The sequence below is a fragment of the Canis lupus genome, chromosome 22 (genome assembly GCF_003254725.2).
Source record: "Canis lupus dingo isolate Sandy chromosome 22, ASM325472v2, whole genome shotgun sequence".
In the NCBI taxonomy this organism is placed as follows: domain Eukaryota; kingdom Metazoa; phylum Chordata; class Mammalia; order Carnivora; family Canidae; genus Canis; species Canis lupus.
Window position 1 is genome coordinate 52,433,139 of NC_064264.1, and position 14,960 is coordinate 52,448,098.

General features: G+C 41.0%; 1 protein-coding gene across 3 annotated transcripts in view; it reads left to right on the forward strand.

Annotated features, from left to right (window-relative positions):
* The first annotated feature begins 162 nt into the window (after positions 1-162).
* Positions 163-14,960, forward strand: part of BIVM (basic, immunoglobulin-like variable motif containing) — a 39,459-nt gene continuing 24,661 nt past the window's right edge. For 2 of the 3 annotated variants that reach the window (XM_025441159.3, XM_025441162.3), the window contains exons 1-3: positions 163-301; positions 5,640-6,239; positions 12,543-12,669. In XM_025441159.3, the coding sequence (XP_025296944.1) occupies positions 5,762-6,239; positions 12,543-12,669 (605 nt within the window). In that variant the 5' untranslated portion in view covers positions 163-301; positions 5,640-5,761. Of the gene's footprint in view, positions 302-1,236; positions 1,391-5,639; positions 6,240-12,542; positions 12,670-14,960 lie in introns of those variants that run through there. The other variant, XM_025441160.3, reaches the window with a different exon arrangement.

A 14,960-nucleotide genomic window follows, 5' to 3' on the forward strand; every position in this document is an offset into this window, starting at 1 on the left:
AGATGCCCCCCAGAGTGGCGTGCGGGGACACGGCTAGGATCTTTTAAAACAAATCGTCCCCACAGCCTCCGCACGTGCAGAGGGCAGGTATAAAAGGATGAAAGGAAGGTGTTGTCCATGATATCTGACAACCGGCCGCCGGGCGCAGCCGTCCAGGGCGCTGTCCCCGCGCGCTCCAATGGGAAGAGAGACGCCAGCCCCAGGGTAGCCGGAGGCGCGCCGCGCGCGGGAAGCTGTGATCCGGGTCGCGTGCCCGGTCTGCGGCGGCCGCAGCGACTCGACCCCGCGGGACAGTGCAGAGGTACCCGGGGCTGCGGGCGGGGCGCAGGTGGCGGGGCACCGGGCCGCTCCGCGCGCCGCCTGCGCTGCCTGGAGGCCGGGGGCCGTCCGAGCGGAGGCCGCTGCAGCCGGGCCCGCTCTCCTCCCGGGAGAAAGTGGGCTCAAGAGCTGGGCCGCAAGATGGGGGAAGTGTGCGGGACACCAGGGACCAGTGCTCTCGGGAACAAAGCCTGGTTTGGAGATGCCCGCGTGGGGCCCGGTGGCTCCTGCCGGGCGCCGCTCTCCACGCGCCACGCACGGCAGGGCCTGGCCGGGAGCGAGCGGTGGCCGCCCCGCGGCCGGGGTCCACCAGGAGGGGTGACCCAGAGCTCCTGCTCTCCCTGCACCCCCCCCTCTCTGGATCCTTGCAGCTGCCCTGGAAAAACAACCCAGATGCGCCGGGTGGCCCCGCCAGCCAAACCCGGCCTGGGTGGAGGCCCAAGCGGGGCTCTTCTGTTTTCTTTTTCTTTCTTTCTTTTTTTTTTTTTTGCTTTTGCAATTGTCTTGAGCATTGATACCAACGGGTGCCTTCAAAGCTGGCCTCGGATGCCTCCCGCTGGCCCGGGGGCAGCAAGTGCCGGCGTCCCACCCGCCCTGGGCCTCGCGCGCCCGGGCCCTCCCGCAGCCCGCGGCTGCTCGGAGGCGGTCCCTGCACCGGCCACTGCCGGCTCCCTCTGGCGGCCAAGTCTGGCTTCCGGCCCGGGAGGGAGGCGGAGGGAGGCGGAGGGAGCGGCCTGGAGGCCTCGCTGCGGGGTGGGGGCGGGGGCGGGGGCCGGGGCCGGGGCAGCCCTCGTGGGCCGGTGGGCGGGCGGCTCGGCGCAGCGAGGACGGCCTGCAGCACTGTCGCCCGGTCGTGGCGGCGCCGCGAGCTGCGCAGAGCAGGGCGCTGGGAGCCCCGCTCGCCTGCCCCGGGCCTGGGCTGGACGCGGCCGCGGCGCGCGGGGGCACCGCGCATCCTGACCCGGCAGGGCGCCCGCAGCGCGCGGGGAGGACGCCGCGGAGAAGCACGGAGACCCGCCCCGCCGGGGCTTAGGGGGTCTGGCCCAGCCGTCGGGCGCCTGTTTCACCATTAGTAAGTCACTTCCAGGCTCCTGCGTCTCCGTGGCCTTGGATACGGGATATAGATCGCAATAGTTGTCCTATGGGGGAGGCTTTGCTGAACAGACTTCTTAAGATCTTCGTTCCCTAAGCAAACTGGACATTTAAAAATACGGATTGAAAATATAACCCCAAAAGAAGGTAGCCTAAGCGATGACTGTGGACCTCACCAGTGGAACGTCTATTTTGCAGAACAGTTCGTTCTAGTGATTTTTACAAATCCTTACCCTAGCGGAGCGTTTTATTAAAAAAAAAAAAATTTGTGTTCATTCACAGTTAAATAGTACATCTGTTGCTTGTGCCATGATCGCAGGAATTCAACATTAAATTGAGCCGTAGGTCCTGCAGTCATTCTTTGTAAAATCTTAATAGAGCGACGCCTCTCTGGAAATTCAGTTCTCACAGATGAGAACCAGGGAAGATAAAAAGGGGCCTCTCGGCTGAAAATCCAGCTCCTGATTCCCAAGGCCTCTCCTAGTAAATCCTCCGGGAATTAGGCCCCTCAATCCGGGGTTTAAAATAATGCCTGGCATGATGTAGGCACTTACAAGTAACTATTTGTTGAGGAGACTTTCACAAACGCCCATCCCTGGCAAGCCTGTGAACGAGAGGTCCTGAGTGTGTATAGAGTGACCTAGTCTAGTTGGGGAGCAAAGAGTCCCCAGAAAGTGACATCGAAGGATATGTTCACTACAAATGGGGATTAACCAAATACAGGAGGGTGAATAGGAGGAGACCACATCCAGAGAATGGAACATTGGAAGGAGGAAGGGAGAAGAGGATGAGGTGGAGCTAAAGAGATAGATTATGGGGCCAGACAAGGAGTCGGCTTTTTCTAAGAGCAGAACGTTTTAGGAAGGGGAGTTAGACGATCATATATGTGTCCAAGCTTTACTTTCTAATATCTCTGCACAGGCCAGATTAGAAATTTCAACCCTGGGGTGGTGGTGATGCCAGTGCTGAATGAGGATGGAATTGGGAATGGTTTACAAAAATAGCAACGACAGGAGATACAGACACAAGACAAAACGGGGGGAGCTGTAGGCTATTTAGTGGAGGGACAAACTGCTCCTCTGTACCTCAGTATTTCCTGAGGCTATAATTACAACATAATACCATAATTGCTGTCTCTAATCATTCTGTTATCAGTAATAAATTGTGCTCAGTTCACTTGTAGGAAAGCAGGGGACATGATAATAATAACTAGCACCCTTGGCCACATGGGGAGAACAGACATGGATCTGACACCTAATAAGGAAAGAAACTCCAGCAGCATTCGGGTCATGGGATTTGGATAATTTTCATTTTCTGTGTTAATATCTTGGTATTTCGCAATGTTTTCCTGTCCTTTGTTTTACGTCTATGAGAAAAATCTAGAAATAATTACACAGTTTTTCAAATTTCCAAAAACAGCGGTTCAAGTGAGAGTGTTTTCAGACCACTGGTTTTTATTGACAATCAATACAAACTGTGTCCTTACGTTGATGATCTTCACTTTTTCTTTTTGTAGAAATGCAACCAAAGAGATCATTATTGTTCAGTGAGCATTGTTTAAAAGCAGACAACCCCCCCCCCAATAAAAAAGCAGACAAACCCAAACACAAGCAAACAAAACCAGACTGATAAACATTTTGTTAATCAAGTGCTATGTTCTTTAACTTCCAGAAAGCTTGGCCCTACTTTTTGTGCTCAAAAGGCACTAATTTCCTTTTGCCTATGTTTTGTTAAGTGTCTTCCGTAGCTGGGATCATAGAAGCTGGGCACAATTCCATTAAATCTGAGGAAGGAAGCTCTGGCAAAGTAGAAGCTAAGCTTGAGATGAAGAGATAAGGGTAGTGCCTGCAACATTTCTATCTCCCTCCTCTCCCCACCCCGCCCCTACCCCCAGACTGACTCCAACACCCTTGGGTCACCACCCCTTACTTACCAGGACCCTCTGCTCTCTTTCCTGCCCATCCTACAACCCACCCTTACAATCCCAAGGCCACAAATAATACCTACCACTGCCCACCACGCTGGCTTTTAGAGAAAGGCATGAGGGTAGCAGATCAGTAGGAAATGCTCTGTGAGGTCATCTGGTAAGAACCAAAGAAACAGACTCCTCAGAAAAGCCCAGTTTGGTCTATGCAACTGACCTTCTCTTTGCATCTTCCTGTAACATCACCATGATACCAGAAGATGAGGAAGAAGCAAAAGGCATAAAAGCTTCTTGTCTAGAGATCTGTTATAAGCGTCCCTAGGATTTCATGAAAAAAGTTTCCAAAATGATACCATTAGAGGTTCTATCTTAGGTAGTGAAGTTCCAGCCAAACCAACCTTCCTGCAAGGAACTATACTTTCTGCACCAATTACTAAAAAAAAAAAAAAAAAAAAAAAAAAATTCGCTACCTGAAGGTTTGAATAGTGGGAAAGCATTCCTGAAAAATAAAGAAAATGGAATCTTTTCTAGATTATGTGGAGTCCTCCTTTTAGTGAGCTCTGTTGCTTTAAATTCCACGAAGGACAGGAATCATCTTTACTATTTTCTCTCCATAGACTTAGAGTGGCCATGGCTCTTGTGGCAATCATTCTTCTGTTATTTCTTATGGCCTTAGAGGTTTTTGGCATTCAGTATTTCTATGATAGGTTTTATGTAATCATTTTTTTTGTAACTTATGAGAATTATTCTCATTTCCAATATTTTTAAATAAGTGAATAGGCAGAGATATTAACTAGTAAACATCAAACTGGTCACCTGGCGGTGGGTTGCATATCTTGAGTGATTACCGCTGTGGGCATACTCAGCCTGGCACCTGCATCGAATACCTCCTCTACCACCTGTGGTCTAACTCATCAAGAGCTTGCTTTTGTATAAATCTTCAGATTCCTCAAATGCCCTTGGTTGCAATTTGAACTGTTCTCTGTTTTCTTCCCCAAAGGAATTGGCGTAGATTTGAAAAATTGGTTTTTCCTGACTGATTAGAAGTTAGTGACCACGGGATCCCTGGGTGGCGCAGCGGTTTGGTGCCTGCCTTTGGCCCAGGGCGCGATCCTGGAGACCGGGATCGAATCCCACGTCGGGCTCCTGGTGCATGGAGCCTGCTTCTTCCTCTGCCTGTGTCTCTGCCTCTCTCTCTCTCTCTCTCTCTGTGACTATCATAAATAAATAAATAAATAAAAAGAAGTTAGTGACCACTAATTATAATTGATTGTGGTGAGGAATGCACAGCTTTATTGAGATGAAATTCACACACTATACAATTCACCTGTTTAAAAGGTTCAATTCAGTAGCTTGTCGCATATTCACAAAATTGTGAGTTCATCAGCTGAGTCATTTATAGAATATTATTATTACACTGAAAAGAAACGCCATCATCCCCAGCCTCCTCCTCCCTCCCAGCCCAAGGTAACCCACTAATCTAACTTCTGTCACTAGAGACTTGCCTATTTTACGTTTCATATAAGTGGAATCATGTGATTATGCTCTTTCATGACTGGCTTCATTCATTTAGCATAATGCTTTCAAGGCTTATCCATGTTGTAGTATGGGTCAGTGCTTCATTTATTTTTATTGCCCCAAAATATTCCTTTGCATGGATATTACTACATTTTATTTATCCATTCAGCAGTTGAGGGGCATTTGGGTTGTTTCTCCTTTTTGGCTATTGTCAGTAATGCTCCTATGAACATTTGTGTGGACGTATGTCTTTATTGCTCTTAGATGTATACCTAGGAGTGAAATTTCTTGATCATATGGTAACTATAAATGTTTGAGGAACTATTTCCCAAAGTGACTGGACCATTTTGCATTGCTATCAGAATGGTATGAGGGTTCCATTTTCTCCACATCCTCAACAATCCTTATTATTATCTATCTTTTTGATTAGAGCCTGCTTGGTATGACATATTTTCTTGTGGTTTTTTATTTGCCTTTCCATGATGACTAATGATGCTGAGCATCTTTTCATGTGTTTATTGACCATTTCTACACTGTCTTTGGAGAAGTGACTCTTCAGATATTTTGCCCGTTTTTTAATTGAATTCCTTTTTTGTTCTTCTAAAGCATTATTGTAAAATAAATTTCTAATAAGACACATGGCCAGTGATTGTGGCTGTAGGTGTATAGTAGTTATAAAATAAATATTTGTTGAATGAAGCCATGTGAAAACACCTGATACATTTTTTAGTGCTTTCATTGTATCTAGTGGATTGTTGATGTTTCTTTCTCCTCCCTCTTTTCTTAGGAGCCCATCTTGCAGCTCTCAAGTTTCTGTAGAACGCTGTAAACAATTTTCACAGCTGGTTTTCAAGTAATAGAAAGAATTGCACCTTCTTCTTCATAATAGAACTTTGATAGTTGCGTTCAATGCCTAACGTTGCAGAAGCAGAAAGGGCAAATGATTCTGGAAATGGTGAGCACAGATCTGAGAGAAAGTCTCCTGAAGAGAATCTACAAGGTGCTGTCCAGTCTTTCTGTACTCGTGCCTCGGGGACACCTTTGGGTCCCAAAGGAGATGGTCATTATCCGTGGAGCTGTCCAGTGACCCATACTCGGGAGAAAATTTATGCCATCTGTTCAGACTATGCCTTCCTCAACCAGGCAACCTCAATCTATAAAACTCCAAATTCAACCCGCTCTTCTTGCCTCCCTGATAGTACCTCTTTATCTGCTGGAAATAATCCATCAAGATACATTGGTATCCCAACAAGTACATCGGAAATCATCTACAATGAAGAAAATAGCTTGGAAAACTTATCCAATAGCTTGGGCAAGCTACCTCTCGCATGGGAAATTGATAAATCTGAATTTGATGGAGTGACCACAAATTTGAAACACAAATCAGGTGAGGAAGGAGGCTTGAATTTTACATGTGAAAATAATAAAAAAACAATATATCTTGTTTAAGCTTGCCATTAAACATGGTTTCCTTTTATAAGGCTGAACAAGGAACATTGCTATCGTGTTGTCCATCATTTTTTAGTTAAAAAATAACTTTGGGCAGAGGACATTTAGTTCATTAATGGGTTACCACTGGAAACTTTACACATAACCTGAGCATTTTGAGAGCTTTGAAAAACCTAAGAAGGCTGTAAAATACGGGTATTGCAGATAAGTGTACAGAAGCTCAGAAATGGTTAATGGGGTGGCTAGAATAACATAGTACTATTTTGTAGTTTTGCAGAGACACGAATTCATCTTTCCCAATTAAATGCTTACTTTTCTTTTCTACGATATAACATTGTGGCTTTTTCATGTTAAAATTTTTTGAGCACCCAAAAAGGTCTCCGGGTACCACTGAGTAGGTTGTGTACTGCACAATTTAAGAGGGTGCTATTCACCTAGGGTGCAGTACACAGCCTTTGCAATTGTGGTGTGGTGGCCTTCTGGTAGAAACTACTGCTTTTCACTTCTTTCTTTTGAACTCACAGTAATATAGGATTTTTATGTGGTAGGTACTCTTATCCTCATTTTGTAGATAAACTGAGGCTCAGAGGAGGTAAGTTGCTTGTGGAAAGTTGATAGCTAATAAGAGGTAGAACTGGGATTTATATTTTACTTCTAGGCTTCTTTGACCATTTTGTAAAACCTCCACACTTCTTGTTCATTTGCCAAATCAACTTGTTTCACAGAATATTATGTTAATTTGTAATTCTTGGTGTCTTGTGGGTTTCACTTTGTGTCTATTTTTATGGGCGATTGGTCTATAAATTTTTTGTAATATCTTTTTTCAAATGTTGGCATTAGGGCCATGCAGGTCTCCTAAGACAAGTTTAGAAGTGATCTTTCCTGTTTTCTGAGGGGTTTTCAGAGGGGTATTAAAAATCTTGAATAGTGATTATTAACTTGTCTTGTTTCCCATTAATTCTGTTGAATTTTAGCCTGTCCATTTCATCTAAGTTGTCAATTTTATTGGTGTAAAGTTATCTCTGATAGTCCTTTTTTATCCATCTAATACCTACAGGGTCTTTAGTAATAACTCCTCTTTCATTCCTGATACTGATCATGTTATGTTCTCTTTTTTTTTTTCTGGTTAGGGCTTTATCAGTTTTGTTCATTTTCAAATAAAGCTTTTAGCTTTGTTAATTTTCTCAATTGTTTGTTTTTCTATTGATTTCTGTTTTTTTTTATTATTTTTCTTCCTTCTACTCATGTTTAGTTTACTTTGTTTTTCATTTTCCAGCTTTTTGATTCAAGACTTTTCAACTATGAGCATTAGTAGAAGTGCTTTAAATTGTACTATGAGTACTGTTTTAGCCACAGCCCACAACTATTGATACACTTTATTTGTATGATCATTTAAAGTGAAGTATTTTCTAATTTCCCTTGTGATTTTTTTTTTGATATAGGTATTACTATTTAGAACTGTGCTGCTTAATTTTGAAATATTTTGGGGCTTTTGCTAAAAGTTGATTTCTAATTTAATTGCATTGTGTACAAAGGACATATGATCTCGGTCTTTCAGAAGGGGCTGAGACTTTTACGTTTTATGTATGTTTTATGACTCAACATACAGTCCATGTTGGTGAATGTACCATATACATTTGAAAAGAATGCTCATTCTGTAGTTGTTGGGTGTAGTGTTCTATGAATACTTACTGGGTCAATGTGCTTGAGAGTGTTGTTCACATCTTCTGTGTTGCTACTTAATTTTTGTCTTGTTCTATCAGTTGCTGAAAATGGGGTGTTAAGAATTAACTATGATTTTCATCTTTTCTGCATTTAATTCTGTTGATTTTTGCTTGTACGTAATTTGAAACTCTATTATTAGGTGCACACACAATTATGTTTTTTTATTTCTTTTTGTTGCATTGACCTTTTTATCATTTTATCATGAAATGTCCCTCATTATTCTTGGTAATATCTCTTGTTCTGAAAGCAACTTTGATATGATCTAGCTACTCCAGCTTTCTTTTGTTTTTTTTTTGTGTTTTTTTAGATTTATTTATTTATTTATTTATTTATTTATTTATTTATTCATTCATGAGAGACACAGAGAGAAGGCAGAGACATAGGCAGAGGGAGAAGCAGGCTCTGCACAGGGAGCCTGATGTGGGACTCAATCCCAGAACCCCGGGATCACACCCCCGGATCATACCCGGAGCCAAAGGCAGAGGCCCAACTGCTGAGCCACCCGGGTGTCCCTCCAGCTTTCTTTTGAACAGTGTTTGTGTGGTATATCCTTTTTCATCCATTTATTTTCAACTTGTATCTTTTTATATTTAAAGTCTCTCTCTCTCTTCTACTCAGCCATAAAAAAGGATGGGATTTTGGCATTTGGCACAACATGGATGGACCTATCATACTAAGTGAAATAAGACTGGGAAAGACAAATACCATATGATTTCACTTAAACATGGAATCGAAAACACAAAACTAATGAATAAACCAACAAAACGCAGATTCAGACCTTTAAATACAGGGAACAAACTGATGGTTGCCAAAGGTTAGGGGGGTTGGAGGATGGGCAAAGTGGGTGAAGGGGAGTGAGAGATACAGGCTTCCAGTTATGGAATGAATACCTATGGGAATACAAGGTACAGCACAGGGAATATAGCTAGTGATTCTGTAATAGTGTGACAGATGATAGCCACTTCTGAGATGAGCATAACTTCTAAAATCATTGAATCACTATGTTGTACATCTGAAACTAATGTACCATTGTGTGTCAACTCCACTCAAAAAAGAAAAGACTTAAAAGAAAAAGAAAAGACATGATTCGTCTTCCTCTTGATAAAAATCTTATAACTGAAAAAAAGTAAAGCACATCTCTTAAAGATAGCTTTTAAGAGTATTCAGTGAATTATTTGTTTCAGGTATTGTTTCTTTGCGTTCTGGAATTTACATTTTTAAAATAGTTTTTGTTTCCTATCTTGGATTTGGTATCTTTTCATTTGTGACTGGAATATTGTATCTATCTCATAAAGCATAGTTATAATATCCACTTTAAAATTCTTATCTGCTAATTTAAAAATCTGGGCCATCTCAGAGTTGGTCTTATCTTTTTTCATGAAAAGGTGTCACATTTTTCAGTTTCCTAACATATTCAATAATTTTGGATCATATCTAAGGTATTGGAAATGTGGTGATTTTGGATTCTGGTATATTCCTCCAAAGAGTGTTTTAAGTTCATTCATTTGTGTGTCTTTAATTTTCGCAGTAGTGAATTTGGTTTGACTGAAACTGTAAATTTTGTGTCTTGAGGACATTTCAAATCTCCATCCAATTTTTTAAGCCTTAGTTGTGCTGTTTGGGGTCTGCTCGGTGCATGCATGGTTTGGGGATCAGCCTAAGATTTGGTCCAAATTTGTACACAAAATTTGAGTCTCCTCTTTTCTGGTTCTTTTATTTCTGGGGTCCCCACCCAGTTCACTTTCAAGTGACAATAATTGTCCAAAACTCTGTCCCTCAAGTAAAAAAGACAGCAGATATTTGCTATCCTCAGATCTTTCTCTAACAGCCAGTGTGGTGAATAGAGGTAGGAGTGTACATATGTTTCTTTGGTGTTGGGGCTATATGGGTATGTTATGGGTAGGGTGAGGAATGGATGAAGGAATATGACAATGACAAGGGAAGGTAGACAAAGGTTCCTGGAGTTGATGGGATGGAGAGACAAGAGTGTTTAGGTGTTGGTATGTTATGTTCCCCTCTCAGACTTACCTTCCACTTTGCCAGAGCTTCCCTTTCTGGAATTTTTTTTAAATGTTTGTTTGTTTGTTTATTTATTTATTTAATATTTTATTTATTTATTCATGAGAACACACACACAGAGAGAGAGAGAGAGAGAGAGAGAGAGAGAGAGAGAGAGAGGTAGAGACACAGGCAGAGGGAGAAGCAGGCTCCATGCAGGGAGCCCGACGTGGGATTCCATCCTGGGTCTCCAGGATCATGCCCTGGGCTGAAGGCGGCGGTAAACCACCTGGTTTGCCCCCCTCTCTGGAATTGAATGGAATTTTGTCTGTGAGACCAGCTGTCTTTGTGGCAATGTAGGGATTTCATGAAGGCTGCTTATTTAGAGCACATGCTTATTTAGCCCAGGGAGAACATGGGAGTAAAGCAGAAGGGGACAGAGGACAAGCTCAGGGAAGCCTTAGAGGAAAAGAATGTGGATATTTCATGATAAAATGATAAAAAGTATCCAGACCACTCTGGGGGCTGTTGGGGTCACAGATTACCACACTTCATTAACCTATTAGGATTTTAAGTGGCTAGGAAAGCTACATAGGACATTAAGGTATTATTGGGTGGTGAAGACATGGGAAGAAATGTTGGAAAGTAGTTTTTCCATCTTTTTACTCTCTAAGATTTATTTTATTGGTGAAAGAAACTTATCAGAATAAGATTTAACTCACGTTTGCCAGTGGTTTTTCAGCTCTGTAGAAATTTTGTGTTCTCTGTGAAGACTTAGAATAGCTAGAGGGATTGGGGAAATCTTGTTTCTGGATATTACAGTTTTTGTCATTATGACATCTTATAAAAATCAGAGAAATCCCCTGTGTCACAAGAGTGCTGAGTTCCAGCTGGCTTTGGTTTTATTGTAGAGCATCTGAATGAATGAAACAAGCCCCTTTGCATGTCTGTTTTCTAGGCATACAGCTACACAATCTATGTTTTATAATTCTGAATAGCTCATAAGAATAAAATATTAGCTTTTGTTTCTATAACAGATTTGATTATTTCATTAAAAATGTAGTATGTGTGAACATGATTAAGTATTTGAGCATAACTCTCTGAAATGTTAATGGTATTTTAGTGATATGAAACTGGGATGTTATTTATTAATACATATTTTAAAGTTTTTATTTAGGGCAGCCCAGGTGGCTCAGTGTTTTGACGCCACCCTCAGCTCAGGGTGTGATCCTGGAGATGTGGGATCGAGTCCCACGTTGGGCTCCCTGCATGGAGCCTGCTTCTTCCTCTGCCCGTGTCTCTGCCTCTCTCTCTCTGTGTCTCTCATGAATAAATAAATATTTTTAAAAAAGTTTTTATTTAGATTCCAGTTAATTAACATACAATGTGATATTAGTTTCAGGTGTACAATATAGTAATTTAGTACTTCCATATATTATCCAGTGCTTATCACAAGTGCACTCCTGAATCCTCATCACCTATTTCACCCATCCCCCCCACCTACCTCCCCTCTGGTGATCATTAGTTTGTTCTCTAGAGTTAAGATTTTAATTAAATAACTTTTGCCTGAGTAATCCATTAGCAGCATTCAGAAATAAAAAAGTGTTAAAATTAGACAATGCAAAATCTGATTATTTTTATCGAGCTCCCAATTCCTCTCCCCCTTAGGTAATTACTATTATTTGCCTTATGTGTCTTTCAGAGAGATTGATGTATGTGTGTATGCGTGAATGCACGTTTGTGTGCATTCACCTATAAGCGCAGACTCACCCACAGAAAGGAGACTTTGTTTTCTATTCTAGTTCCTGGTGCTAAAGTTGCATTTTAATAATGTGCATGTGAGAATCATTCTTAATCCATTTTGTGGTCTCTGTAAGGCTTGGAGATATTTTTAAAGATCACATCATTGCATTATTGGATCTAGTGCTTTTACTTTCTTAACAGAGTTAGGTTAATGTGATTTTATTGTTTTATAGAAAGGATTCATTTTCTGGAAAGTGGTCTAGTTAAATATTTTCCTGTTGGTAATTTGATTTTCTACACCAAAGATTCTGTGATTGAGTCTTTTACTATCTAAGCAACTTGATTGGGAATTGGAATATAAGAATCTGATAGGAACTAACACTCGTGGTTGCCTAAAGTTGTTTTTATTCTCTCTCTTCAAGCCAGGGGAGTACTTTTGGAAAAAAAATTTCTTTAATATATTTGCAAGTATTTTGAGAGCTAGTGGTATTGCCTTTTTTGTTTTTAAAAAGACTTTATTTATTTATTCACAAGAGACACAGAGAGGCAGAGACCTAGGCAGAGGGAGAAGCAGGCTCCCCAAGGGGAGCCCAATACCCTCGGATCCTGGATCCCAGGATCAAGACCTGAGCCGAAGGCAGGCACTCTTAACCTTTGAGCCACCCAGGTGTCCCTAGTGGCATGGCTTTTTAATTTTGTTTCATAATTAGTTGTTTTGCCGTGGCAGTTTATTTCATCTTGAGCATTTTGCTTATTTTATATTCTTATATTCTAGGCAATGTAAAGAAACAAATTTCCAAGAAAAAAACTTCAGATAAAAAAGGAAGACATCAGAGGGAGTGGCCTCAGTATTCTCCTCTTGAAGATATTAAGCAGCGGAAAGTATTAGATCTCAGAAGATGGTAATCTCTAAAAGTTGGCTTTTTTCCTTAACCACACAATACCATTGTCATACTTAATAAAATTAGCTATTTCCATAGTATCTGATTCCCAGGCTAAATTTAGATTTCCCGGATTTTTCTGAAGTATCTTCATGCCTGATTGTTCATAGTGGGACCCAACCGTTAACTACACCTTGTGTTTGCTTGTTGTGGCCTATACATCTCTCTTAATCTAGAATGGTCTCTACCTCACTCTCCTCACTGTTTTTGTTTTTAATTCTAGGAGATTGACTTCTTAAAGAGACTTGGCCAGATGTCTTGTAGGATGTTCTACCTTCTGGATTTGTCTAATTTTTTTCCCTTGATAGTTGTCTAAATTATTTCTATAACCTCAGCATTTCCTGAAAGCTGGAAATTAGACGTAAAGAATTGGTTTAGATTCTGGTTGAACATTTTAGGCAAGAATACTGCTTGAGTGTTCCTGTGTCCTTCATATTGGATCACATCAGGAGGTACATAGTATCTGGTCATCCAGTTTTAGATTCTAAGAGTGATTACTAGATTTAGATGCTGAAAGCATAGCCCACCTTGTCAAGGTTTTTTTGTTCCATTCTACAGCCATCATGTAATCAGTGGGATGACAGTGGCATCAGGCTAATGTCCTGTCCCCATCAACTTTTCACCTAGTGATCTTAGTCAGACCCATTGACAATTGTCCGAATTTTTATTGCAAAATGGTGATATTTCAAATTTCTATCATTTCTTCTCCTCTAATTAGCTGATATTCTTCTGATAAGAGCTTTCACTCATCAGCTGGGGCTATTTGGTTACCTTAGAATATATTTCCTATTCTAAACAAAAAAATGTTTAATTAATGATTGCTTTTAAATATTACTAGTCTATGATTTGAGGTTTTAAAAATTATTTGTATGAGGTTTAAAAATGTTAGATTTTATCATTTATTTAATAAATATTGACCCTTTACTATGGGCTGAGAATATGAAGATATATAAAACATGGTCCTTTTTTCTCAAGGTTTAAAATCTAGGTGAGAAATGGGAACAAAGCAGAAAAATACAAAATACCTCAGGCAATTTGTCTGATGTCTTAAGAGTCTTAAGAGAGGATTAAGAGAGGATTCATTGAGGAGCTAAGTCTTAAGAGAAGAAATCCGAAGAGATGGATGCTACAAAGGTCTTTGAATGGGTGGTAGGAAAGTATCTTGCTTGTTGGTGATGAAGATTAGCTAAACTTATCTGAGGGAAGCTCAGAGAAGCTAAGAAACTTGTCCAACATCACATGGTGATGTACTGAAACTGAAGAAAGCCAGACTCCCAAGTTCATATTCTTTCTTTGTAACACCTGTCATGATCTATATTAGACACCAGGCTAAGCATTTAGCTTTCTTTTTTTTTCTGCTATAGAGAGAAGACATTGATTATTTCTTAATAAGAGATTATTTTTCAAAGATAAACTGGTAGTAATAAGTACGTAGAGTGTGTTGGAGAAAGATACTGGAATCAAAAACAATGTTTTTTTAATGTTTATTAATAATGGGCTTTGCTCATTTTTGCTTTGAATCTCTTAGATTTAAGATATGTTTTTTTTTTTTAAGATATGTTTTAACAACAAATCTGGATAACTGTATTTTAGTAGTTTAACATGTGATGCGATAAAGGCTTGGATGAGGAAGGGTAGACAGGAGAAATAATCTTAGGGGGAAAATTACCAGGATGACAAGCTCATTTCTCACTGAGAATATTTTTCTTTTTTTTTTTTTTTTAATTTTTTATTTATTTATGACAGTCACACAGAGAGAGAGAGAGAGAGAGAGAGAGGCAGAGACACAGGCAGAGGGAGAAGCAGGCTGCATGCACCGGGAGCCCGATGCGGGATTCGATCCCGGGTCTCCAGATCGCGCCCTGGGCCAAAGGCAGGCGCCAAACCGCTGCGCCACCCAGGGATCCCCTCACTGAGAATATATTACAAGATTAGGGTTGGGGTGGAAACACCCATAAAAAATAGTAGAAAGTTGGTTAAACTTGTAGGCCTGTCATGAGTAAGACCAGTAAAACAAGTTTGAACTGATGAAAAAATAGGGAAAATCTTAAGGGTACCTAGGATTGATCCTAAGGCTTTGTGAAGAAGTGTTTAAGATAGAAGGTTGAGAGAGTTAAACATGACCAGAAAAAGGTCTTTTTACTGCAGTCCTGCTCTCTGTTGGTAGGTAGACATTCCTTTGTCCTTCAAGGTTCTTCTAGCTGGACTTAGGATCAAATTGATATGAGACTGATTAACAGGAGAAAATCAAA